Source organism: Leiobunum rupestre, chromosome 9, assembly GCF_980474605.1.
Source record: "Leiobunum rupestre chromosome 9, qqLeiRupe1.1.hap1, whole genome shotgun sequence".
Taxonomy (NCBI): domain Eukaryota; kingdom Metazoa; phylum Arthropoda; class Arachnida; order Opiliones; family Sclerosomatidae; genus Leiobunum; species Leiobunum rupestre.
The window spans coordinates 51,152,335-51,180,068 of NC_143392.1; the positions used below are offsets into that span (position 1 = coordinate 51,152,335).

At 34.0% G+C, this 27,734-nt stretch overlaps 1 protein-coding gene across 1 annotated transcript; it reads right to left on the reverse strand.

Annotated features, from left to right (window-relative positions):
- LOC149930851 (zinc finger MYM-type protein 1-like) lies at nucleotides 1–27,734 on the reverse strand. Its single transcript, XM_090157950.1, has 2 exons — nucleotides 27,569–27,734; nucleotides 1–2,318 (listed from the first exon to the last, which is right to left on the reverse strand). The coding sequence occupies exons 1-2, from the start codon at nucleotides 27,732–27,734 to the stop codon at nucleotides 1–3; spliced, it is 2,484 nt and encodes an 827-aa protein (XP_090014076.1).

Here is a 27,734-nt window from a genome sequence, read left to right on the forward strand (position 1 = left end):
TCAAGTTGTGTATTGTAAAAGATTTATTTTCCTGGCCTTCACTGCTGAAAACTGGTCGATAACATCATCAAAGTTAATTTTTTCTAATGCTTCTCTCTCTACACTTAGCAGCGCTAGATTGCACAAACGGTCTTGCCCCATCGACGCGCGCAAATATGACATGATCAGTTTCAACTTACTGAAAGACCGTTCGCAGCTTGCAATTGATACGGAAATTGTTAGGAGGATTTGCAAGGCAATGCGTAAATTTGGAAAAACATCGTCAACATATGACACAATAAAAGAAAGAAGATCCAAAGGAGACGATGGAGAGGGATCTCTATTAGCATCAAGCAGAATCTTACAATCGCAAATTTCGGTGTACAGTTCTCTCCCGTCAATATCAGTGTCATTAAAATTTCCAAAATCTAAACAGTTTTGACGAAGGACATCCAAATCTTCACTCCTCAGAAGAGTGTGTGTGTCGAGCCGAAATCCAAATTTGGAGTTCAGATCGTTCAACCTGGTGAATCTGGTTGTTGTTTCTTGTTGGAAACGATCTAGAACAGATTTCATGACACGTACAACCTCTTCTTCCGCTGAAAGACCCGAGTCTTGTGCCAATTCCCCAGGCATTCTTCGCCTTCGCCGGATTCGTCTTTCAACTTCGATCCCCCATTCTGAACACCTGATCTTGGCAGTCTCAACAGCATATCTGCACAAGTCTTCGCGAATTTTTAAAAAAAAATTTTTTAGGGATTCAATATCGAGTGCTGCATCCTTGAAGTTCATGGTGGGATCCTGTAGCCGTTTCTGAACACGATCAATTCTTCCAAGAAAGTAAAGCCAAAAGTAGAGTAAAGCTATAAAGTAAAAGCTTAGTATGTTTTGTAGTAAATTTTCCGCATCATTTCGCGTATCGTTGGTCTGGCTCTTATCATCAGATAGCTTTTCAAGCAGCTTCACTAGTTCATTGAAACCTTGATAAATGGCTTTAACAGCTTCTGATCGTGAACTCCATCGAGTTTCACATTCACGTTTAACTGTGATAGAAACTGCATTCTTTAGTTGTTCCCATCGAAGAGTTGAACGAGAGAAAAAATTATAAATAGTCTCGATCGCTCCAAAAAAAGTAATGACCAGAGGATCATGTTTGACTGAGTGAGCTCCAGCTAAATTTAAACTATGATTGTCACAATTAACGAACAATGCTCGATGATTTCTGGCATAAATCCTTTGTTGAAGGCCTGATATATGTCCAGTCATCACAGAGGCGTTATCATAGCATTGAGATCTACAATCGGTAGGAGGTAAGTTGTCAAATTCAAGTTGTTCCACAATGACTGTTTCAAGAGAGGCCGCATCTTTGGCATGTATTTCAATATAACCTAGAAATGACTTTTTGATGACTACTTTCTTCGTCACGAAATCAACATCAACAAACCGTATGACTTCAGATAACTGCTCACGATGCCCTAGATCAGGTGTTGAATCAAGTAGAATTCCATAATAATTATTTCTCTTGATATCACTTAGTAACTTTTTTCTGAGAGTAGAAGCAAGAATACATATAAATTCATTTTGGATTTCCGGTGATAGATATGAAACCGATTTTGGATTTTCTCTCGCATGTTGTAGGTGGTTTGCCAAAAGAGGGTCGTACTGGGCAATGACTTTGAGAAGAGCTAGAAAGTTCCCAACATTTAATGTGTTAGTATCATTGAGATTTTCTTCGTGACCGCGCAACGCTAAGTTTTGAGATGCTAAGAACTTCATGCAGGTAAGCACTCGTTTCAAGACATCTCTCCATCTCTGTTTTTCAGATTTTATTTGAGCCTCAATTTCTGCATCAATTCCTTTCCCATGAAGGATCCTTCTTTCAGATTCCTTCCATATTGTAAAAGATTTTCGGTGACTACTGCTATTTTCGTGATCCTTTACTCTTTCTGTGTGTCTCCAGTTATTAAATCCGTTAGTTGATTCAAAAGAAGATTGACAGTTAGAACTCGACGAAGTGAACAGCAGGCAGCAGAAGCAATAAGCGGATTCATTTAAAAATGAATACAGTAACCATGAACCATTAACCTCATCCCCGCTGGCAAGTCGGCGCTTGAACCATTGCTGAGTTATTGAACGTTCGCCAGATACAGCAAACTGGACGTCTTTGTTCTGAAATATGAGTGGTCCACGAGTTATCATTTCTGTGCGCAGCTGCTGGGATACTATTGATAACTTTGAAACATTATCAAATTCGAAGTATCCAACGTCGTGACACGTAAGTACGGCTGGAATAGTTTGAGTCACCGTAGTCACTTCAGCATCATTAGCATTATCTGTATCTGAATTATATTTTGAGACTTCATCACTTATATCTTTAATGCCATCTTCATATCCGTCATCATTGTGTTGGGTCGACTACGAGTTTTTGTCAGCTTCGGGATGTGTTCCCATAGCAACATCTGACTGGATGTTGTCATTTTGTAGTTTACCTCCTGGCATGCTGGCAAAGGCCAAATTTGTAATGTATTATTTTCAAGCTTGAAATATGTTAAAATAGGATCGCTACTTGGGTCCCGGTAATTTTTATAGACTACCCCACTCGTTTTCTCGCCAGGGCAGTTAAATTAAGAAAATTATTATTAACCGAAAATTATTTTGTATTGACTATAGAAAACTGGCTAAGTCCTGTACATGAACTTCTATTATATAATTGCTCAAACTGTACAATAGTGCTTTTTTCTTTAAAACCTTTTATATATTATTTATTCTATTCTAATGCATATTATAATGACTTGGAAATAGCGGGGGTCCTGGAGCCAATGGCCCTTAAAATGAATCAATCGAACGGGGGTTGCGGGTCAACATGGCCCCCAAATTAAAAGAAAAATATATATTTTTTTAAAAATGCAAGGAATTTCTGGAAAATAATTTTTTACGCCATTTCTGAAATGCTGTTTTCCTACCCTAGATGAGAGCGAAATCTAGCTTGCTTTCCTACCCTATTTTTAAAAATTTCCATCATTTAACCCCCCCCCCCCTCTGGGCCAATAAAATTAAAGTAAATGAGGGTCCCTTGAAAAATTTAACTATTTCCAAGTCTGTATCATATCCATATAAACTTTCCTATCACTTTGAAAGTGATGATAGCAGAACTATTCAATGTGCCAAACTTAATAGTAATTCGAAATGTAATAAATACTAAACTTTACACGTTAGTTTTGGTAAAATATAATACACGTTAGTCATGTTACAAAATCACAAATATTATATATACACTTACTTTTCAATCGATTGCTCCAATTTGGGTTTGTTTGGTTGTTACGAAATATTAAAATATAAAGTACCAGCAAACTGACGCCTAATAGTTCCTGAAATGTTTTACTGAATCCGTGAAAAAATTCTTTATAAAAGTAAGAGACTAGTTTTGTGAAAGTTCGTTAAATAACTAGAAATCTCCATAATGGCCTTTCGCCTAGACTACATTCTAAATTGATTATTTTTACTATTTTCCCAACAAAAAAGTTGCTTAAAATACACCGAAGTCCGGAGAATCCTTCCTTACTTCTTACGTCGTTGGTTCTGTTCTACCGATATTTTAATATTATGTACTGGTTAAATTCCCAACGATATCGAAACGAAATAAGTCCGTTCTTTGTAATATACCTAGTTTAGTAAAGCAAGGTACGCGAAAGGAAGTAATATAGTTTTTACTGGTGGACTTAACTAAATATGTTTAAGGGATATATTTTATTGATTTTGTTTACTTTTATATTTTTTAGGCGCACAATAATATTTTTTAAGGGGCACCCATTATTTTTGAAGATACCATGCTTCAATACTTTAGGCGCCTCTTTGGCGCCCCCCTGACCGTCGGCGCCCAGGGCTTATGCCCCCCCTGCCCCCCTGCCCCCCTCGCTACGCCTCTGGTCTGTACTGCGAAAGCGTTAGCAGTTTCAAGGCAAATCGTAATCACTGCGTTCGGAGTTTCTTTAAACAAGGAAAAAGTTTTCTCCAAAAACCATTCTTTTTTCATGCGTGTAGTATGTTTTTGTTTGGTCGTATTGTGATTGTGTTTTAAGAATAGTGACGAATGTTTGAGTATTGGTGAGGGTGTGTGACTGTGTGTTTATGTGGTGATGTTGATTAGAAATGGTGTGCGTGAAGGCGGTTGTTGTTTTGTTTCGAATGTACTCTCCGTCTTCTACTAGTTATTGGCTCTTAAGACGGACCTAGCGCTAATGGTAAAGTTACACCACTTTGCATCCAAATGTTCACGACATAGGTCTTATTATCAGTTTTACAACCGGGGCCCTTACAGCTTGAAAGGCTAGTGTTCTACCACAGAATCACAGACACATATTAAGCGTAATGATAATTTTAAATTCGACTTAAGCGGACGCGTATATTAATAGTTAACAGTTTTGGATCGAATTTAATTATAACGGGATTTCGTGTTCGATTGAATTTATTTCGTAAAGCATTTCAAATGTTGCCACTTGTCTATTTAATAAAAACAAATACGGCGACCGAGAAACGAACTCGGGTCCTCCTACTTGTCAAGCGAGTGCTTTACGACTGAATCACCGACCCAAGGAATAAAATAAAGCTATATTTCTTTACATTTTAATGAACTTTTTACGTCAATTTATTTAATAATAAATTAACGTTAATTATTTTATAAAAGTAAATGTATTTTGTAAGAATATTATTGTTTAAAGTTAAAATAAAAATAACGTGATTTAATTAAAAATACAGTTGTGTCCAGGAATCGTACCCGGGTCATATTTTTAGCAGCGTTAATATTACGCTAGAAGGATATTTAGGTTTCAAATTAAAGTTATTTATTATACTTGTTTAATTAAAACCATTAAAATTATTTCAATGTAACGCCACCCCTCCCATATCCCGTGCTGGACTTTGCACTGTTAATCATTTTCTTTTTTTTTGCGGTTCACGACGAGCGGAGAGCAAACGTCTTTAGTCATTCGATTTGTAAAAAGCCTTTGGGTCATTCCATGACATATCAACCAGAGGTGTCCAAACAACCCTCTGAGATTTCGCTTAACATTGCATATTAGGCTGATTTGGGCCAAAAAGACGATTTCCAAAAATTTTTAATGAACTTTAAACGGTTTTGGAGATATTTTAATACCAAATTTGGCCCAAAATGGAAAAAGTGACCTCGACCTCTAAAGTCAAAATTCACATCATTAGATAGAAAACTCCGATTGTAACCGAAACAAAATTATTATAAAGACATTTTTGCGTTCTTTTTAAATAAAAATCTAGAACATTCTACATTGAACGATTATTTATGAAAATTCAAATTGAATCATTTGACCTTTGACCTTTACTTGTTGGTCAATTTTTACTGCTGTATAATAATTGTTTTCCTAAACACGATACAAAATCACCAGAAGATATTTCAGCAAAGACATTCGGTAATTGGAGACTCATTGGCCCGAAGATTTTCGTATCTTTCATTGTCGAAAGAGCGGCGGCATTTACTTGGTCAATTGGTGCTGTAGAAAACATTTTTTTCTTGAAAATTAAAAATAAAATATATTGAGGTAACATCATTATCTAGTAAAACAAGGATAGGGAATTCGAAAAAATTAATTAAAATATTTTTAAAAATTGAGTAACCAGTAAAGGTCAAAGGTCAAATGATTCAATCTGAATTTTCATAAATAAAGGTTCAATGTAGAATGTTCTAGAGTTTTATTTAAAAAGATCGCAATAATTTCTTTATTAAAACTTTGTTTTGGTTAAAGTCGGACAATTATATCAAACAATTAGAATTTTTGACTTTAGAGGCCTATGGCAACTTTTTTCCATTATTGGACAAATTTTGTCTCCATTGATATCCAAAACCGTTTATTATTCACTAACAATAATTTGTGAATCGGCTGTGGCCCAAAATTACCATATAAACCAAATTTTGTGAAATCTAAGATGGTAAGGCGGATAAATTATAAAAAAAATGGTTTATTTGTCATAGAATGACCCGTTTGAGAACGACAGCGTAATGGCCCTAGCCGAAACATGTAACGCACCAATTCAGTTAATATTAAGAGTTCCAATAGTGTATGTAAAATGGTTTTATCTTTAATGAGTTATTAATATAACAGAAAAAGTTTAAATTTGCTATTTCGTGCAGAACGACAGCCAGGTGACGCTAGCATTTCCATTCAGAATAAATTAACATAGCCCAAAGGCTGAGTCTGCCCTCCTTTTATTTCTCCATCAACCAACTCTTTCGAGAAAAGATACATTTTGGCTTGCCAACTTGTTAAGTTTTTCGCCAATTTAAACTTATATTATTATTCTTCTATGGTTTGTCTATGACATTATTTATTTTCATTTTGAAGAAATGAAAGTCTATGGCTCCGCTGTAAAAGATCCACCTGTTAAGAATTAGACCGGGTTCAATTCCTGGCCACGACTGTATTTGCAAGTAAAATAATTAATTAATTTAATTGATAACTTTTATTGGAACTAAAACAGTGTTTTCTTATTAACGCCTTGAATACTTGAGTTAATAATTTCTTATAAATTTAAGTTAAAAAGAGGATGGCGGTTCTTGTATTGCAAATAGCGAAATTAGTGAGGTTAGTTTGAGGGTATTTAATTTAAGATTTAAATATTTCCACTCGTTTGAAAAATGCCGGATTTCTGTATATCTAAAAAGACTGCATATTTGATACTAACAAGTGTTGGTGACAATCAGGGTATTAGAAAAAATAGATATGATAAGTACTTTAACTCTTAGTCGCGTAATGAAGATCATTGGGGCCCTCGTGCGAAAGTCTTTAAGGAAACCTTCATTGTTAAACTTTAACGCCACGGTTAACTCCCTATGACGCAGCTGGTAGAGTTATTGCTTAAACACCAAAACAAAGTTGTTCTTTCAAAAACGCGGTATTATTTTTTGGCCAAAGAAAAGAGTATTTTGTTCCTAGAATTGTGGAAATAAATAAATTTTCTTGTTACTTAAATGTCACCTTTGGCAACTTGTACTCTGAAACACAGCTCCTTCTTTCAAAATAATAGACACTTGTATTCATAAGAAACACCATCAGGAACGGATGAATCGCTTAACCTCAAGCAGAACATAAAACGTGTCTTTAAGTCGAAAAAGAACTACTCCGTTATATCCAAACTGGACAGTTCCCCTACAAGTCATCAACGCCAATGATTTCATATTGTGATAACAGTACATGAACCAAGGTACCAATAACATAACAATAAAAAACAACATCTTAATGAATTATTTATCCCTGAGAAATTGATTTTATAATTTCAGATGAAGAAAGTTTTTCAAAGTTTCTTTTTCGAATAAAATTAACCATGCCCTGAATTTAAAAGCGAATGTCGAGAAGCCCGTTCAACCCCATAAGAAGTATAGAGTCTTTTGCAAGGGTATAGTTAGTGAGTGTCTAATTACAGTATAAAAGCAAATTGTTAGTACTTACATAACCCATAGTCCACCTTAAAATGACCAGGTCCGACGCATTCATTGCTGCTTATTTCAAATCTTCTTTAAAATTAATAATAAAAAAACATTTTTAATAACAAGTTGGAATAATGTATTTTCCCGTGATAAAAGACGTCTTGGTGTTTTTTGAGGAATGTGAATAGACCAAAATACGCAGGACGTATTACAAAGAAAACTCGAAATAAGTTCGCTAGATCAACGGAATTTCATTAATTGTTTTTTTTTGCGTTTTTATCCAAACCATTCACAAGCCTCTGATCACCACCCCTCAACTAAATTATTATTATGTAATTTATCATTAAAACGAACCTTTTCCGGATAACTTTTTGTTAACCAAACCTATGCACAAAAATAAATTTTTAAAACTAAAAGGCCGCTCTCTAAAACTCAAAAAGATAAGCGTTAATACAAACACCAACATGTGGCGAGCTCTTCTAATCGCTTAGGCTGACCGTGTGAGGACGACCACCAATCTCCCAATGGGTGGTGGTCAAGCATTCGCCATACGAGTAGACCCAATTTTTGGTGATTTTACTGTTCCCCCCCGAACCCCATCCTTAATTTCACCAGTGCGATCCCTTACCTTGTGAAATTTATTTTGTCTGTTTTAGGCTCTTTATTCTAGGCGTCACTAGGTTTTTGATAATATTTGTTTCATTTTTAGGAAATTATTGTAAACATTTTACATTTAAAAACTTTTTCCAAATAAGATTCTACGTACTTATACTTGTTATCGCATTCTCAAAGAAATAATATAAGGGTTACTGTATAAGTTATTATCGAAAGTAGTAGCCAATTATCCACAAACCAATGGTTAATGGCTACAGAAATAATCAAAGCCGTTTGAATATATTAGGCGAAATTTACACTCTAACCAGCTACATTTGCTCGCTCACTTATTAAAAAAGTGACGAACAAGAAGATTCAGTCCACGATTTGTTATAAGGAAGAGATCCATTCGGTAGGTTAAAAGTTTCTTATTCTTGACTTGCGAAGAATCACTTCCCTCGCGTCGTGATGTTGGCAAATAACGTCGTCTTTAATTCAACACTCCGAACGACAGAGATATGACATAGCTGAAGTCTGTCTTCGCAAGGAAAAATAAAGACAAATTCAACACACTGACTTTCGGAATCGAATTATCAAAACGACGAAGTTTGTTGATTTCATGTCCGGTACACTAACAGTTTGAAATAGTACATCATGTTCAAGAAGAACGTTTTTGTTATGAATGGTTATGTGCATGAAAAATTTAATATTTAAGAAATGAAAGAATTGCAAAGATAAAAGGTTTCATTTATTTACGAGCAGATACATTTTTTGACCATGTATTAATTGCCAAATTGTTTCAGATAAAATGGTGGTATTAAAATCTGTAGCTTTAACTACACTGCTTCATTTTCTACTCTTGCGGTTTAACATTTTGTGATGTAAATCTTACTGGGTCAATGACAGCTGGTTTGCTGCCCAAAACCTCACTTTCTCGAGGCCAAATACCAGGCTTTCTTGAGAGGGTTCCAACAAATGATATGGTGTTATGACTAAATTGAACTGTTTGTAACTTAGGAAGTTCACTTAACGGTTTTCTTTGAATAGTTTTTAGATTCGAAAGAATATGTTTATTATTTTTAACGGTTTAAAGAAAGAAGGTTTTGATTAAATTTTTTAAATTTTTAAGCAACGCAAATAAGTTTCTTTTATCTTATATATTGCCTGGCCGCCCTAATTAATGGCTTCAAAAGTCACTTGATGACTTAGGCCTAAGGTGTTGCCTTGGGTATTGGCCTAGCTGATTGCATTGATTCTGTAACTCTAAAAGCGTTGTTCGGAAATTTTAATTTTAATCAATCTAGAATTTGGAAAAATCCATATTACTTATTTGCAAATCATAAGTCTAGTTTGGGAATTTACAGCATACAAGAAGTAAATAAACCTATTTAATGGAATGCAATGTCAGTAATAAATGATTTATTTTATTTGACGAATGGCTTATCTTGCAATCTGCAAGTGCTCGATACTACCTATTGTATTTGAAACGTTGTCTTGCTTACATTTTTAGCGTGACTTTATGCAGTATTAAATTGAAGAGTGGCTAGTGGCGTTGGAACAAGGGACAAAGGTACATTTCCCCTAAAAATACCTCAAAGATTTAAGGAATTTAAATTTTTAAAGGTTTGCAAAAACTAACATCGTAAGAAAATATTGAAAACTTCCGTTAAATTGCACAAAATCTTTAGGTCGAAGTCAAACTTCTTTTAAAATTTACTTAAGGCTAGAAATTTCAAAAATATAAATATACTTAATCCCGGCTTTTTCTGCATTTCAAAAAACATCTTTTACGAAGCGCTTTCCTCGCGATCCCTTGATTTCGTTTTCCTCGCCCCGTCCAAGTTCCCAAACGCTCGGAGTTTTATATAATTATTAAGCTTCCGTTTACATGAAACCCATATTGGATATTTTCTCTACCTGATCTTGAATTTAATTTTTAAGAAATAAACGTATTTTTTCGTCTGAATCGGTCAATTTATTGATGTCTTTAAGGGGACACCTACTTTATTTTTGATTTAACAAATACAAAGTTTAGTATTAATCAAGTGGTGTACTTTCGGATAGCGTTATTAAAAATATTTTCGTATTTGACGTTTTGCCAAAATCTAAGACATTTATAGTTTTAATTTAAATAAAATCAATGTATATACCGAATGTCTCAATATGCTCGATCAGGCGCACCAATGAGAAACTTGAGAGAAAATGGATGCCTCTAAACGCTAATTGCATGGCTTCAAAATCTTTTATTTTAACGCGTCTGGTCCCGTGCATTCTTCATCGAATAACGTGGCATAAGCTAAAGCTTCCCTGGCTTCCAAAGTTTGTAAGTGCGCTTATATGATCTTTCGTCTACAAAGCCTTAAAGTGTTATAATTCTTATTGAGGTTTACGGCATCTCTATTGTTCATATGTTCCCAATGATCCCTGGCTTCAACAAGAGCGCGTACAAAGCCGAGCATGACTGTGAGAAGGATGATAAAATATGCAATGCGTTTTGAAATTTTTATGTTTAGGCTTAGTTTCTCCTTTAGATTTGACAGTCGCCAGCCAGATTTCCCCCACGGTACTGATGAGTTCCAAATAGAACGAAACCGGTCTACCGTTGGAATTTCTGGCTATTTTATTTATTTTTAATTTAGTTTATTACTCGAAGATCTATTTGATCCGAGTTTCGCGTTTTTTGCTCGAAGACCTATTGGTACGATTTATTAGTAAGTTTTTTTAATTTCTTCAAATTTGTTTAGGATTTAGCTTTATTATCCCTTTTAATTATGGACTAATCTACTTTTTCGCATATTTTATCATCCTTCTCACAGTCCTCAGGTGGTTTCTTCTAACTACACATACGAGGAGACGACGACCCGAGGTGGTTCTCACCGATTTTGTTCAAAGTTGGGGGATTGTTAGACCTAGATGTAACATGTAACCCGCTAAAGGGAAAAGTTACGCTGGGCTTCCGTTTTGCCTTGGCAACCAAAAATGTTTTTGACAACATAAAATGAGAAAAAGTCTATGTGAAATAACATGCGAGTGCAAAACTTCAATAAATCCAAAAAAATATATATTTTTAAAAAAATAAACAAAATAGTAAATTTTACATTTTTGGATTACTTTGGACAAATAGGGGGAATAAAAACCATTTTGGGTGAACTCGAGCTAATTTGAATAAAAAGTCGAAATTTTAGGTAGGCCTATAATACAAAATATTTGTAAATTTTATGCCGTGATAACTGCCATATATTTTCGCCGATAAATCTTAAAATTTCTACATTACATTATCCGAACGATGTTAACAGATTTTAAGATTGCGATAGAAAAACGGCGCCATTTTATAAAATGGTGGATACAAATATAAATCATGGTGCAATAAGTTAGGCAATTTGTATCCGATTAACCTAAGATTTTTTACGTTACATTATCTGCCCGAATGAATTCGTACTATAGATTTTTATAGAAATCCGACACCATTTTGGAAAATGGCGGATATCAATAGAATTCATCGTGCGATAAGTTCCGTAAATATTCGTCGATTAATCAGACATTTTCTACGTTTCAATAAATAAGCCCCTTACACTGTGATAGAAATCTGACGCCATTTTACAAAATGGCAGATATCATAATGCGATAACTGCCGAAATTATTTGTCCTATAAATTATATTAATTTTAATAAAATTCGAGGCCATTTTGCAAAATGGCTGAGGTCAAAATGTCTCACGGTCATATAAGTTCCGTATATTCGACTATAAATCTGAATTTTTCTGTTTCATTAATTGATCGAATAAATAAGTCATTTCTATTTTGAAAGAATTCGGGCGCCATTTTGCAAAATGGCGCATGTCTGAGAAGTTCAGGAATTATTCGTCTACTATTCTGAAATTATCTCTTTCTGACCGAGTAAATTAGTACTATTTCTTTTGAGAGAAATACGCCGTTTTTTAAATAACGCACATCAATGTATCCCTCGATGTATCCCTTGGTGCGATAAATTCTGTATTATTATAGTTATAAAAAATTATAGGAAGCTTCATATAAAATGGATAAATTATAATGCATTTCGGCAAAATCCAATAATATTGGCTAAGTTCCTATATCATTGGATTATTAGAAAATAATTATGGTTAAATTCATCATTTAGGCATAATTTGGGTAAATTGAAATATTATTAATTTAGTTCAATTGGCATTGTAGAATTATTGGTAATTTGGAAAATGGCTGTAACTCGGGAAACTATTGGTAACTCGGGAAACTATTGGTAACTCGGGAAGTTATTGGTAATCCGGGAAGTTATTGGTAACTCGGGAAGTTATTGGTAACTCAGGAAATTATTGGTAACTCGGGAAATTATTGGTAATTCGGGAAATTATATGCCAATGTGTCAAAAAATGGCCAAAATCAGGTATGCCCGAAGGTAAGGTAGAACTAATTAAAAATATTTTAACGTTTGGACTTCACTACAGCAAAAGAGTAGGGTTAAAGTATCACCTATAGGAGGCGGAATATTGGTCTATATATTAACTAATTTGTTTAAAGAGTAGTAAGGTTATGTGTAGACCCCTGAAATAGCCAATCACTTTATCTTCTCCTTCCCACAATTCCCTAGGAAAATCGTTGCAAAAATTTAATAGCTGATTTCTTTACTCGTATATTTACAAAATATAATATACATTTTTCCGATATTTATTTTAACCAAATAATATAGTACAATATAAACTTACCAAAATTATTATAATTCGCCCAACGGTTAATGAATTTACACTATATAAATTGGATTTAGTGAAAATTAATAGACTGTAAACAAAATTATGTGAATTTTAAATAAATTTTCCGATAATTTTTCTAATAACAATCAAGCGATACTTGTTATGCGCTATTTTGCAAACGGCAGATTTCAAATCAATGGACAAATAATTTCGGCAGTTATCGCATTATGAGATATTGATATCTGCCATTTTGTAAAATGGCGTCAGATTTCTATCACAGTGTAAGGGGCTTATTTATTCGGTCAGATAATGTTATGTAGAAAATTTCGCGTAAATCGACAAATAATTTCGGCAGATATCGCATCATATTTCAAAATGGCGTCGGAATATTATTGGAAAACCCATAGGTCTAATTAACTCGGGCAGATAATGAAAGGTAGAAAATGTATGATTAATCGACGAATATTTACGGAACTTATCGCACGATGCGTTTTATTGATATCCGCCATTTTCCAAAATGGTGTCGGATTTCTATAAAAATCTATAGTACGAATTGATTCGGGCAGATAATGTAACGTAGAAAATCTTTGGTTAATCGGATACAAATTGCCTAACTAATTGCACCATGATTTATATTTGTATCCACCATTTTAAAAAATTGCGTCGTTTTTCTATCGCAATCTTAAAATCTGTTAACATCGTTCGGATAATGTAATGTAGAAATTTTAAGATTTATCGGCGAAAATATATGGCAGTTATCACGGCATAAGTTTTACAAATATTTTGTATTATACCTAAATTTCGACCTATTTATTCAAATTAGCTCGAGTTCACCCAAAATTGTTTTTATTCCCCCTATTTGTCCAAAGTAATCCAAAAATGTAAAATTTACTATTTTGTTTATTTTTTAAAAATATATATATTTTGGATTTATTGAAGTTTTGCACTCGCATGTTATTTCACGTAGACTTTTTCTCATTTTATGTTGTCAAAAACATTTTTGGTTGCCATGGCAAAACGGAAGCCCAGCGTAACTTTTCCCTTTAGCGGGTTGCATGTTACATCTAGGTCTAACAATCCCCCAACTTTGAACAAAATCGGTGAGAACCACCTCGGGTCGTCTCCTCGTAAGTGTGTCAGGTGTATGCACAAAGTATGTCAGGTGTATGCACGAAGTATGTCAGGTGTATGCACGAAGTATGTCAGGTGTATGCACGATGTATGTCAGGTGTATGCACGATGTATTTCAGGTGTAGGCACGATGTATGTCAGGTGTATGCACGATGTATGTCAGGTGTATGCACGATGTATGTCAGGAGTGTGCACTAAGTATGTCAGGAGTATGCACTAAGTATGTCAGGTGTAGGCACGATGTATGTCAGGATTATGCACTAAGTATGTCAGGTGTAGGCACGAAGTATGTCAGGTGTATGCACGATGCATCTCAGGTGTATGCACGATGTATGTAAGGAGTATGCACTAAGTATGTCAGGTGTAAGCACGATGTATGTCAGGAGTATGCACGAAGTATGTCAGGTGCTTACCAAAAGTGCGAAAGGTTCTCTTGAATATCTGGCATTGGAGAGAAGAGTCTAGGGCTCAAAAACAGAAAAAATATTAGGTATTTTTCCATTTTAAAAAATAAAAGATTTTGTTTATGTTACAAATATTTAAAATTTGTTGGTATGCTTTTTCTCTCGGCCGGTATGCGATTTGAATTTTTACGCTTCTTTTGTGAAAACGACACGAATTAAAGCTAACATTTGTTAGAAACCAAATAAACCATAATACAAGGAAATTAAACTTAATTTTCATGATTAGAATAATCAATAATGAGACTACTTCCACGCGACGGCTTGTTGGTATGCTTTTTCTCTCGGCCGGTATGCTTTTTCCAGAATATAGTGAGGGCGCATGGTTACCAAATATACCCGAATTGTTCGAAATTGGTATACAGCTCTGAAAATTGATATACACGTGCCTTGATCTATACTCTCAACTATCTAAATTTTATTTTTCAAAAAACCGACTGGAAAAACTTTTATAAACAAAAAACGCTCTTGTTGCCGAGGACGCCCTTATCTTAGTTTAATCGTGTTTTTAAAACTAAATGTTCTACATTGTACTGTATCTCCGCAACTTTAGGAATAAAAAATTGTAAATCACGTGTAGCTCGCGTGGTAAAGGTGGTAAAGTTATGAATTTTTTTATGGTAATACGTGTCACAGTGCTACGTAAAACCTGATATGGAACCACATCGAGGTATTTTTTTTACTTGATGTTTTTTACCATTTTTCAATTTTATCCATAGGTAAAATGGTAAATCGCGTGTATCTCGGGTGGTAAAGGTGGAAAAGTTATGAAATTTTTTATGGTGATACGTGTCACAGTACTACTTAAAAAAAGATTTGGAACCTCATCGATATATTTTTTTTACTTTACGTTTCAACGATTTTTCGTTTTTCTCCATAGGGAAAAATGGCATTTCAGGTTTTAAGTAGTACTATGACACGTATCACCATAAACAATTTCATAACTTTTCCACCTTTACACGCGATTTACCATTTTTCCCTATGGAGAAAAATGAAAAAAGGTATAAAACGTCAAGTAAAAAAAATGCCTCGATGTGGTTCCATATCAGGTTTTACGTAGCACTGTGACATGTATTACCATAAAGCATTTCATAACTTTACCACCTTTACCACGCGAGCTACACGCGATTTACCCTTTTTTATTCCTAAAGTTGCGGAGATACGGTACAATTTTACCATCAATTTTAAGAACACAGATAAACTAAGATGAGTGCGTCCTCGGCAACAAGAGCGTTTTTTGTTTATAAAAGTTTTTCCAGTCGGATTTTTTTTAAAATAAAATTTAGGTAGTCGAGAGTATAGTTCAAGGCACGTGTATATTAATTTTCAGAGATGAACACCAATTTCGAACAATTTATCACCATGCGCTCTCACTAATAGCTCCAAACGGTGTAGAAACGTTTACAATTATCGGAAAAATTTAGTGGAAATGTTTTAAAAGGAAAATAATTTAACGAAGGTTATTCTTAAATGTTTAAATTCAAATTAAAACGAAGTAATGTTAACGATAAAATTGGGTGGGACCCGTCTAAAATGAACCCAATGCGACGTCTTGATGGTATGATTTTTCTCTCGGCCGGTATGCTTTTTCCAGAATTGCTCCAAACGGCGTAGAAACGTTTACAATTATCGGTAAAATTGAGTGGAAATTTTTTTAAATGAAAATAATTTAACGAAGGTTATTCTAAAATGCTTAAAATCAAATTAAAACGAAGTAATGTTAACGATAAAATTGGATGGGACCCGTTTAAAATGAACCCAATGCGACGTCTTTATGGTATGCGATTAGCTTCTATCTTGGCCAGCTGGTATGCTAGGTATGCTAGTAATGCTGGTATGCTTTTTAGTAGCTCCCCATAAAGTCCATAATGCGTTCTACACAAACGTTAAAGATTATAACATAGTAATCTCTAGTATCGCTGATAATATATCATAAGAGTAAGTATTTTATTAAAAAACTTTTTGATTTTTTTAATGATTTTAATTCGATTTTTTTAATGTGTCTTTTACAGAGGTAGGAAGACAATATGTTTGATCAGTCTATTTTGACTCGTTACCTTTATGGAGTATTCATCTTCACTCTCACTGAATGGTGGACTTATAGCTCAAATGTGTTCCGTGAATAGTTTTAGTGAATTTGTATTTCAAAAAATAAAATTGGCAGTGTATTCTCCGAAAGTTAGGGAAGGTTTGCTGTTTTTAAAGTTAATTTTGGACCTGTACATGTTTCAATTTAACTTTTTAAGTTTATTATTCATTACTCTCACTGAACGGTTCGCCTAAAGCTTTATTTCATACTGTTAAATTTTATATATTGAATTTGGAATTCGAAAAGTAAGATTTGCGTTGAATTCTCTGAATGTTAGGGAAGGTGCGCTGTTTTTAAAGTTCATTTTGGACCTGTACATGTTTCAATTTAACTTTTTAAGTTTATTATTCATTAGTCTCACTGAACGGTTCGCCTAAAGCTTTATTTCAGACTGTGATATTTTATATAGTTAAATTGTAATTCCAAAAGTAAGATTTGGATAGATATTAAAATTAAGCTTCGAGAAACAGCAATTTCTAGAGTAGATTTTTCACCCGATAGTCTCAATTTTTTTAAGGAATAGTATTAAATGGCTTAGTTTTATTTTGCTTCTGATTTGAAAATTAATTTTATTGTTTTTTTTACATTTGTATAAGGAAGGTTATTTAATTTTTTAATAGTTTAGTTCAAAATTTATTTTGTTATATAAAAATTAAATAACTATATAAGTTTTGTAATTTATATGTTAACTGCTAATACTTGAGTTTCCAACTTTCGAAAACCTATCGTAAAAATTTAATAACCTTATAATAAATTTAAATTCTTAATTTTTATGCAGAGTTCGTGTTATTACAATCAAATTGTACACTTGTTGCTGGATTTTTTCCATTATCTTGTATTTTAATGTTTTGAATAAAATTTTAATATCAAGTTTGCCTTTTTAAATTATTTGTTCAGAATTCGATATCCAATGAACGTCATAGTTTCATCCCTATTGAGCCATGATTGAACCAAATTAAAGGCCTAGAGACATCTCTAGGTTTCATAGAAAGATATCCAAGGGACGACCGCCGTAATCGCCGTTGGACGTCCGAAAACTCGTCCCCGGGATGTACTACGGCTATAGACAAACCGGACATTTGGACGTCCTTTAACGTCCAACCGACGTCAACCCCGGATTTTGGGATGTCCTACGGACGAAGGCAAGATCCGAGTGTGACGTCTATCGGATGTCCAAAGGACGTTTTTGTGTTTGCTGGGGGGTCAAGCCCTTTTTTAGTCTATCTGTCCTGGGCTAAAGCTCAGATTGAACTAACAACGTAAGTCTTAAAAGTAAAGAAACTAATTTAACGATAGAAGGCTGCGTAGCTAAGGGTGTGTTAGTGTAAATCTCTCATTGAACCACCAAATGTTCCGCTATAATCCTACCTACCTCAAAAAATCATTTGGTATAAACAATGAAAATAATAAAAAGAGATAATATCAATAATTAAAATAACTGAGTTCTTAAAAGCAATGTTCTTCAATTCTTAAAATAAGGGAAAATTTAATATTCATTTTTAAATAGAAATGCTTATGAGTTCTTGAGATTTGAACTTTACACTTGGTGTATTTATACCATTGATAACTATCTAGAGGAATTGTGTCCGGAGAGAGTATGACCATGCATGATTAAGATCATAACTTGTTCTAAATATTTTTATCCACAGCTTAATATTTGTTAGAAAATATTATTTATAAAGTTCTTGGAATTGGTTGTCAACCAGTATTAGGGATTTACAAGATGAAATCAGGATGTACAAATGTACGGGATTTGTACAAATTTCTTTAAAAACTTAGAAGCATTTCAATGATTGGCTTATTAGTTCTGCGAAACAATGTTAGATTGTTAAGAACGGTTTAGGTTAAGTGTGCTGCTTAATGGGTGTAAATTATAGACAAGCTTTATGCACCGTAAATTTTCAATATTAGACTTCTGAGTTCCATAACGAATTCCAGTCGGTGCTCGCAGATAATGCTAATGAATGCCGTACGAAAACTAGCTCAACACTGAAAGACCGAGTCATACTGGTTGAAAAAATGTTACTTGAGATTGAGAAAGAAGTGAAAAAGTCAGATCAAGTTCAGGATTTAAGAACACCTTAAAAGTGTCGTCGGTTTTAAGATCAGCACGAAAAGGTTAACTGAAACCCTGATGCGACATTTTTGATTTTCCAACATTAATATTCCACATCAGCTCTATTTAAAAAGATCCTATCGTAATCTCCATGTTTCTAAACTCTTCGATTGTCATAATAATACTAGAGAATCGCAAAAGTTGACAATTTTTCAAACCCTGGCTTAGTTATTATTTTTCAACAACGACGGTTGATAACGTATTTTAGGGTAATTTCAAAGGCAATATTTCTTCAGCGCTTGGTCGTAGAGAGGTAATTAAGACACTTACTTTACTCACAAGGAGAGTACACGAGGTGTTTATTGCCGATTTAGTTCAAAGTCGGCCGTAATGTAGACCTATATAAGATATGATACTTCCCAAAAGGAGACGTTGCACTACCCATTCGATTTGCCATGGCAACCGAAAATGTTTTGGACCACTTACCACCAAAATAAGATTTTTTCCTTATTTTACCCAAAATTTGTTACAACTTTACCCTAAAAATGTTTCAATTTACCCAACTTGATGACATTTACCTAAATGCGGTCCAAATTACACATTTAGTGATTTTCAAAATTTTTCACATGCTTTTTTAAATGGAGATTTTATTGTTCTAAGTGATCAAAAACATTTTCGGTTGCCATAGCAAATTGAATGGGTAGTGCAACGTCTCCTTTTGGGAAATTTCATATTTCATATAGGTCTACATTACGCCCGACTTTGAACAAAATCGGCAAAAAACACCTTGGGTACTCTCCTTGTCAGTTGTAGGCGAAGAAGGATAAAATACCTAGTGTATTTGGCGGAAAGATACAAATACGAATTTTCGGTAAATCGGCGACGGCAATTATGAATTTCAACAGTTTGCGGTTGAAAATCTCATATGTTCCACATTTTCAAAATTTCTATAAACTAAATTTGTGTAAATACCTTATGTAGATTATTATTTTTGAGCTTTATTTTAGCGTATTTTTAGTATTATTACAACGAAATTTTTTGCTAATTTATTAACTTTCCCTTGGAAATATAACACACGATAATGTTTTTTCAAAAACTTAGTAACGCGGGCAAGTTAACTAAGAATTTCCCACTGCCATTTTGCCCGAATTTCATATTATTATTATTTTGCCTAACTTACCTTGAAAATGAGTATAAAATGAAAATGCAAGATGCAGTGGCATACAAATCATACTTAAAAGTGTTGAAAATTTCCGGTTATGATAAAACTCAAATAGTATACAATATTGTGCCAATAAAAAATAAATGGCGACGTTGTCTACAATGTCGCTCTGGCGGCAAAATTCGTTACATACATCAAGGAAGCTCCAACCAATATTAACACGTTTTTAGATCAAATAAAGCAACTTTAAAAAAAGCTTTAACATAAGATATATTTTGTAACTTATACTTTGGTGCTGATGTTAGTTTACTTTAGGCAACAACAAATTTTTTGAAATTTTTTATCTAAATATTTTCTGTCGGGTTAACGCCTTATTGCACGAGAGACGTTAAATTTCGTCGAAGGCCTGCCTGGCGTCCAGCTCTCTGGCGCTCGTTCATCCTTTTGTTAAGACTCAATTGAGTGGCAGGCCTCGCAGGATTTCAAAACCCAATGCAATGTTTAAATTGTAGGCCCATATTTGTGTTCGCGGTATCGCTTTTTATTTTTCGTTGTATCACGAACTGTATGGGGTTTAAACCCATTTCCAAGAAGAACGGAACAGGAACGTGTCACGCGAGTGTTGTCCGCGGGGAAAGAGGGTCTTCTCGAACTGGAGAAAAACGTCCATTCCTAAACTAGTCGACCTGTTCTACAGAAAGTGTGCGACCACCAAGTTTTGGGGCTCCAGTTCATTCTTTGTTTGAAAGGCGCCATTATATATTTTGCCGGGATCAGTGTATAGATCCATTTAGACATTTCAATTACGAATTTAGTTCGTGAACTACAACGTAACCTGTGGCGAGACATCATTGAAGCCACGATGACGGATAATGAGAGATAAGTACGGAGCTTAAAATCAAATACGAATTAAGGGGAAGGATAGAGCAACGGGTTTTCCCGCTAAGGTTGCCACAGGGTCGTCGGGACCTGTGTATAGTCTTTCCGTCAAGGTACCCAAAATTAGCTCAAATCAGTCAATTGAGACTTTCAATTAGAATCATAATCGGCTGTATTAGTTCAATTTGTTGAACGGTTGTTATTGCAAGTATTTTTAATTTGTCTGGCAGTTTGGAATAATATTAATGTAGTATGTTTTTAATAAAGAATAATCTGTAATTATGCGTTTTTGGCCGTAACAATCTTTAGATCACCCTTAAGGTAACCTCACTGCGGGAAAGCAGTGCATTAGCTTATTATTTCTTCTAGTAATACCAGGGTACCTTTTTAATTTCTATTCCAATGTTCGCGATTATTTTGATTAGTGTCGTGTCTCATGTTTTTAATTTCAATAGGTTAATCAATTTTTAAGCATAAAATACTTCGTCTTAACGAGTACTTTATATCCTTTATCAGCGTTTTCATAATTAGTTTAATTATTTTGGTCAACAAATGAGGAGAGCCGAGGGCAATATGGGTCTTAACCAGGGGTAACCATCAATATCGTTTCAGATTGACAATTTTATATTTGGATTTTACAAAGTTGAAATTATCTTTACGAAAAGTGAAATATTTGTAAACCATTTATCTGAGAGAGTATTAAAGAGTCTCAAGTTTTGTATTCTGTCGATGTAAATGTAATTTTTATATCCTAACGTTTTCCGGATACGGGTCTTGGTCGTTTCTAATGAATATTGGTCGGTGATGTGATTCAAGCTGTCCCGATATTTAAAATTAAACATTTTAATAAAGTTATAAACGAGACAAGCAAGTTTTAAATTATATTTTACTTGTTGCTTACACGGTTAATTTTTATTTTGTTAAAATATAACAGAAATACAGAAACCCAGAACAAAAATTACAAGGCCGCAAGCTCTCTGTAAATCTTTGAACAGTTTTTAAATGAAATACATAATCACATCTTTATTATATTATATTTAACTAAATGACCAAGTAAAATATAGGTGCCTTTCGATAAGTTATACGGATTCACGCGGTTTAATGTTCTACGTATATATTCAGAACCATGATTGACTTCGTCATTTTCTTTATTGTGATAAAAGTTTCAAGTCCAGCTCGACACGGTCAAATAAATTTATTCGGAGGACTGTGATGGGCTATTAATGCAATCATATTTTTGGAAATTGAAAATGTAGCATTTATTTCAAAAACCAGCAAAACGTACCGATATGGTTGTCCTATTCCAGGTTCCAAACTCGAAATGAAATGGTTATTTCGTTGAATTTGAGCATTTTGAAGTCAAAACTGCATAATCAAAAGAGAAATTTTTTTGAGGAAAGGGACGCTCATATAAAATGCAGGTAAATTGAAGTAGTTCCTCGAACACTGCGGCTAATTTTAAAAAACCTTGTACGATTAAAAACCCTTATTAGGAAGTTTGAGGGTTCCCGCAGGATGATTTGTTTTCCGCCAAGCAAAGAATTGACTCGGCACGAATACATTTATGAGCTTAGATAGTAATTAGGCCCTATTCAGTAGAAGTGTACGAATAATCTACAATCTGTTGCCATGGAAATAACTTTGTTGTGATCATAAATTATTAAATGGACACACATATTGAGTGCCCTAGCTTTTTATTTATTCTAGTAAATACCATGGTACCATTTTAATTTCTATGTAAATGTCGCATTTATATTTTAAGTGTGACGTCTAATGTTTTTAATTTAAATAAATTAATCAATTTCTAAACATTAATACATATATCCTTAATAAGCGTTTTCAGTATTAGTTTAAATTTTTTGTCAACGGATGGAGAGCTGGTTTCTGTAAGGGTCCTCATCAGGGGTAACAATCAATATCATTACAAATTGACAATTTTATATTTGGATTTTCCAAAGTTGGAAATTTTTGTAAACCAAAAAACTTAGTTATCTGAGAGAGTCTAGATTATTAAATGTTGAGTTTAATAGAAATACTTTAGTTTCTTACCGTATTACGCATTAACGAAATGCTTAATAAACAAAATCATAATTGATACTAATATAAACTAAACTTACTATGACTAAATGTCACGGACATTTTGTTACACACAATCCTCTGATGTCATTTATTTCAAATTATAAATTTTTTCAATCACTCTGTTCGGATGTTGTGATTTTGGCACTTAATTTCATTGTTCTTAAAATCGATAATAATCAAAAGGGTTTTTTAGCGAAAACGGCCAAATTATTTTTACAGCTTTTTTGATAAAGGTGCTACGACAATTTCACTCGCATTTTTGAAACCAGAGTGGTTCATACATATTAATAATAATAAAAAATTATAATCAGCTAGGCTTATACCCAAAGCACCACCTTAGGCTGAAGTCACCAAGCGACTTTTGAAGCCATTAATTAATAAACTTCCTAACATAACGGCCAAAAATGACTAACTTAAAAATGCTTATAAACTTAAAGGTAGCCAGGTTTACATCTCCCAAGATTTCACCCCGAAACAGGATAAGGCCAGATACTTTCTTAGGCAGTTCATTAAATTGCATGGTAAAGATATAGCAAAATTTGTCAATCACCTTCGAATCTAAAAACTATTTTTTTAACGAATCTACTCAAACCGCAGAAGTAAAAGAATATTTTTTTCCCACTCTCTCAGTATCACTAGTCCTTTTAGTTGCTTATTTTATTTCAATGGAAGTTATATATACAAATATCTCCCTTTGCTAATCCCTCTCTATTAATTATAATATAATTGGATTGACTGAAACCTGGTACCGTAATAGTATTTACCATCATCTTTCAAATTACACGTATTTTTGTATCGGAGGAGGTGTCGGGTTCTACTGTGATAAAATTATTCCGATTACTCCAGTCCAAAACCTCTGTTTATTTAACGAACATATTGAAAGTTTCGTAATCAAGAATACGAAGACTGAAGATTTTTATATAATTATCTACAGACCCCATAAAAGTAATTTTTGTTTATTTTTATCTTATTGTGAACAAATTATGCAAAATATACCCCCTCCTAGAAAACCTATTTTAATGGGTGATTTTAACGTGAATTTCTTAGTCTTAAAAACATCAAAGCATTTGAGCTCAGCCTGAACAGAGTTAATTGGTCCCCTGTACTCGACTGTAAAGACATTAATGAAGCGTATGAAATTTTTGAATCTTGTATCACTCTAGAATATAATAAAGCCTTTCCGTTTAAAACGTTTTCTACCAAGCCGGACTCCTGGTTGACTCCGGACCTAATGACCATAATCAGAAAAAAACAAATTGCAAAAACTATGTAAGCGACATCCCATCCCATTTAACAATGGTAACTACGTAAAATACCGAAACTTCTGTAATAACCTAATTAGAAACACCCGTAATTCGTATTATTACCAAAAAGTGGTACGTGCAAAATCCTCCAAAGAAAAATGGAAAATTGTTAATAATTTGCTAGGAAGAACTACTAATACTAATCGGAATATTCCATTGGAACCTAACATCCTAAATACATTTTTCACCTCCCAACCCCGTAGATTCAGGACTGGGCTACCCCTTGCCCATCCCTAATACTATGATGCTTTCTCCCGTAACATCTGTTGCAGTTAAAGATATAGCTAAGTCTCTGGCTTCGGGCTCTGCCCCAGGCATGGAGGATCTCCACCCACGTCCTCTTAAAATCGCCATTGATTATCTTTTAATTCCTCTGGCATATCTTATCAATCTGTCTTTCACTTTAGGTAAATACCCCGACAAATTAAAAAGAACTATAATTATTCCTGATTATAAAAAGGCGTGATCGATAAACCGTCCAACTATCGTCCTACCTCACTACTTTCATTTATTGCAAAGATTTTTGATAAATCTTTTCTTAATCGTGCAGCAACAGATGTAAGGTGATGAAGCGTCTTACGACGAAGGAGGAAACGAAAAACTTGCTTCAAAACACCAAAAGTGCATTCGACAAGTTGCCTTGTTTGGGTAAGGGCCTTGTCAATCTTTCCTCTGGAGTAACAACTATTTCCTAAGAAAAAAAGGTTGAATTTGATGTAATATTAATATTGATATCATTCAACTAAGCTTACCTATTAGCTAGAAATCATTTCTCTTATTGATGTAAGATTTTTCATAATTACTCAAAATTTCTGACATATTAAAAACATGCTAATTATGCGCCGACCCAGGAAACTGGCTGTTGCAATTATTTATTAACATTTTGGCATCACAAATCTTAGTTTATTTATTTTTTAAATAAACCTAACATTTAGAGTTTATTAGCAATTAGTTTAAAGCCCATCACTGAGTAAATAAATTGATAAATAATATTACAATTTGGGATTGACGTAAAGGTACTCTCTAAAATATTTATATTAACTGATAAAGAAGCAATCGCAATTCGGGTACCATCAATTGCTCCAATTATCCCAGGAAAATATGCAACTCTACCAAATCTAATATAAACGTTACCTATAATTGAAAGATGGCAGCGTTATTTTTTTAAAAGAACCCTATCTTCTTTGTTCAAATTTTTCCATAAGTTATTGGAAATTGGATGATTTCGGAGCAACCTCTATAATGGCTTCACTTACACTTCTAACACATCGACTAACCGTTGATTGACTTACAGCTAGGAAAAAAGCTTGCTCTATCGCTAATTGATAGGAGCCAACAGAGTAAAATCGCAAGGCTATCAAATTCTAAATACAATTTTTCAATGTTACTCTTAAAATTACCTTTGTTTATATATATATATATATATAAATTAATATTTGTGGGAATTGTCAAAGAATTTTGAGTCAAGAGTCTCTCTTCAAGCCTATCACAAAGAACAAAGGCTTCGCCTATTTTAAAGTCCAAACGCAGTCACACGATCTTTAAAAATTCTTTGCCGTCTTAACTCTCTACGAGGTAGTCCGTGGGTAGTAACCGCTTATCTTCAAATTTCACGTCTTATCATATCGGTCGCCATTGTAAAATGAACCTTCTCCAAAGCGCTCAAAATGTGTGGTACCGGCTTTCACCGACAGAGAAACTCCTTTTGTTCGAGTAACGAGCATTTTTAATCCCACTCCACAAAACAAATATCTATTGAACGTCTCAAAATCACTTCTTTGCCATCTAACGAAAATATTTAGACGAACCGAATTGTTTTGTCGGTAGGGGACGTAACGAACGTCTTAGGAAAGTATCCTCTTACTATCCCCCGAATTTTCCCAAATGTGTTGAAAGGCGATGTTATTTTAACTGTTGGTCCTAGAGCGATAAAAATGATACGTTCTGACTGAAAACTCGGAACCACTCCTTCCGCGTTGAGTTTGCGTCTACTCTCCCCTCTGGTTTAAGGGGTTTTCCCCCAAGCTCTTCGGTTTCCCCTTACATCTAAACTTGTTGAGGTTAACTGTAATATAGTTATTGTAGTGCGCTTTTGGCTCGCGTGGAATGCAGGGCTTGCCACCACCCTCTTACGCATTGTAACCCGGCCACCTGAATTAATTTCAATATCAATTTCAATTTTATTTCAAAACTCAGAAGACTTATTACATAGTTGCTAGAGGGCTAAGTCAACTTGGCGACTTGTAAGCCCTCGCGCCGAAAAAAGACCAGCAATTATACTATTAAATTAAATTAAATTAAATTAATAAAATAATAAATAAATATAAAAACAAAAACTAATTACTTACACCTTAAAATTTAAAATAAATTAAAGTTGTATATGATCAAGGATATTCATTAGAATACCTTTTTTAGTGATTTCTTTAATAATGATTCAGTGGAAATATTTTTAATATTCGGACTCAAGTTATTGAAATTTTGAACACCGTTATAGAATAGAGAGGTAAGTTTCTTACTAGTTTTACAAATAGGTTCTTTTAGGTATTTTTTAAAACGTGTGTTAACTTGACTGCTATTTTTCTCAAAAAGACTGGTTCGACTGAAGGTCTTTGTATATAATAACAAGTGAGGCGAACAATATTTGTTGAGATACATTTAGGATTTTACTCTTTAGAAAAAATTCCTTAGTGTGCGCTAAATACTGCAGATTATAAATTGATCGGATTATTCTTTTTTGGAGAACTATGAGTCGGTCTAAATTTTTTGAGAGGTATTACCCCATATACAAATACCATAACAAAGAGTAGAGTGGAATAGTGCGTGATATAGTTCGAGTAATACCTTATGGGGAAGCATTTTTTTTAGATGAGAGGTTACAGTCAAACCATAGACCTAGGTATTTATGTTTGTTGACTTTTTTAAGGTAGTGCTGGTCAATTCGAATGAGATTGCCAGGGGCACTAATTTGCTTTCCCCAGTTGCTAAATATCATGTATTCACTTTTATCGAAATTCAGGTTGAGTTAATTATTTTTTAACCAGGTGTGTATATAAAACTAACATCGATTAGTCGCGTCAGCGATTAAGATAATACATTTTCCACCGATCAATAATAAGGTGTCATCAGCGTATAAAAACAGTGAACCCTTAGTAGCCATATTTATTAGATCATTGATATAAATATTAAACAGCATAATGGAGATTATAGACCCCTGGAGGACTCCTGACACTAGGGCAATAGGGGATGAGAGTTTCTTATTCACTTTAGTATAACAATGTCTGTTAGAGAGGTAGATTGGGAGCCATAAGCCCGCGTTTCCTCTAATGCCCAATCTATATAACTTTTGACCAGTCGAGTGTGAGGGACACTGTCAAAAGCCTCGCGAAGGTCCAGAAAAACGCCTATAGAAAGATTCCCAGAATCAAGATTATTAATAACTTTTTGATAAGACTCCGCTATCGCATTCACAGTGCCCCTCCCCGGTCGAAAGCCAAACTGATAATCGGAGATAAGACCGTATTTACTTGAGAATGATTCTAGACGGTTAAGAAAAGATTTATCAAAAATCTTTGCAATAAATGAAAGTAGTGAGGTAGGACGATAGTTGGACGGTTTATCGATCACGCCTTTTTTATAATCAGGAATAATTATAGTTCTTTTTAATTTGTCGGGGTATTTACCTAAAGTGAAAGACAGATTGATAAGATATGCCAGAGGAATTAAAAGATAATCAATGGCGATTTTAAGAGGACGTGGGTAGAGATCCTCCATGCCTGGGGCAGAGCCCGAAGCCAGAGACTTAGCTATATCTTTAACTGCAACAGATGTTACGGGAGAAAGCATCAT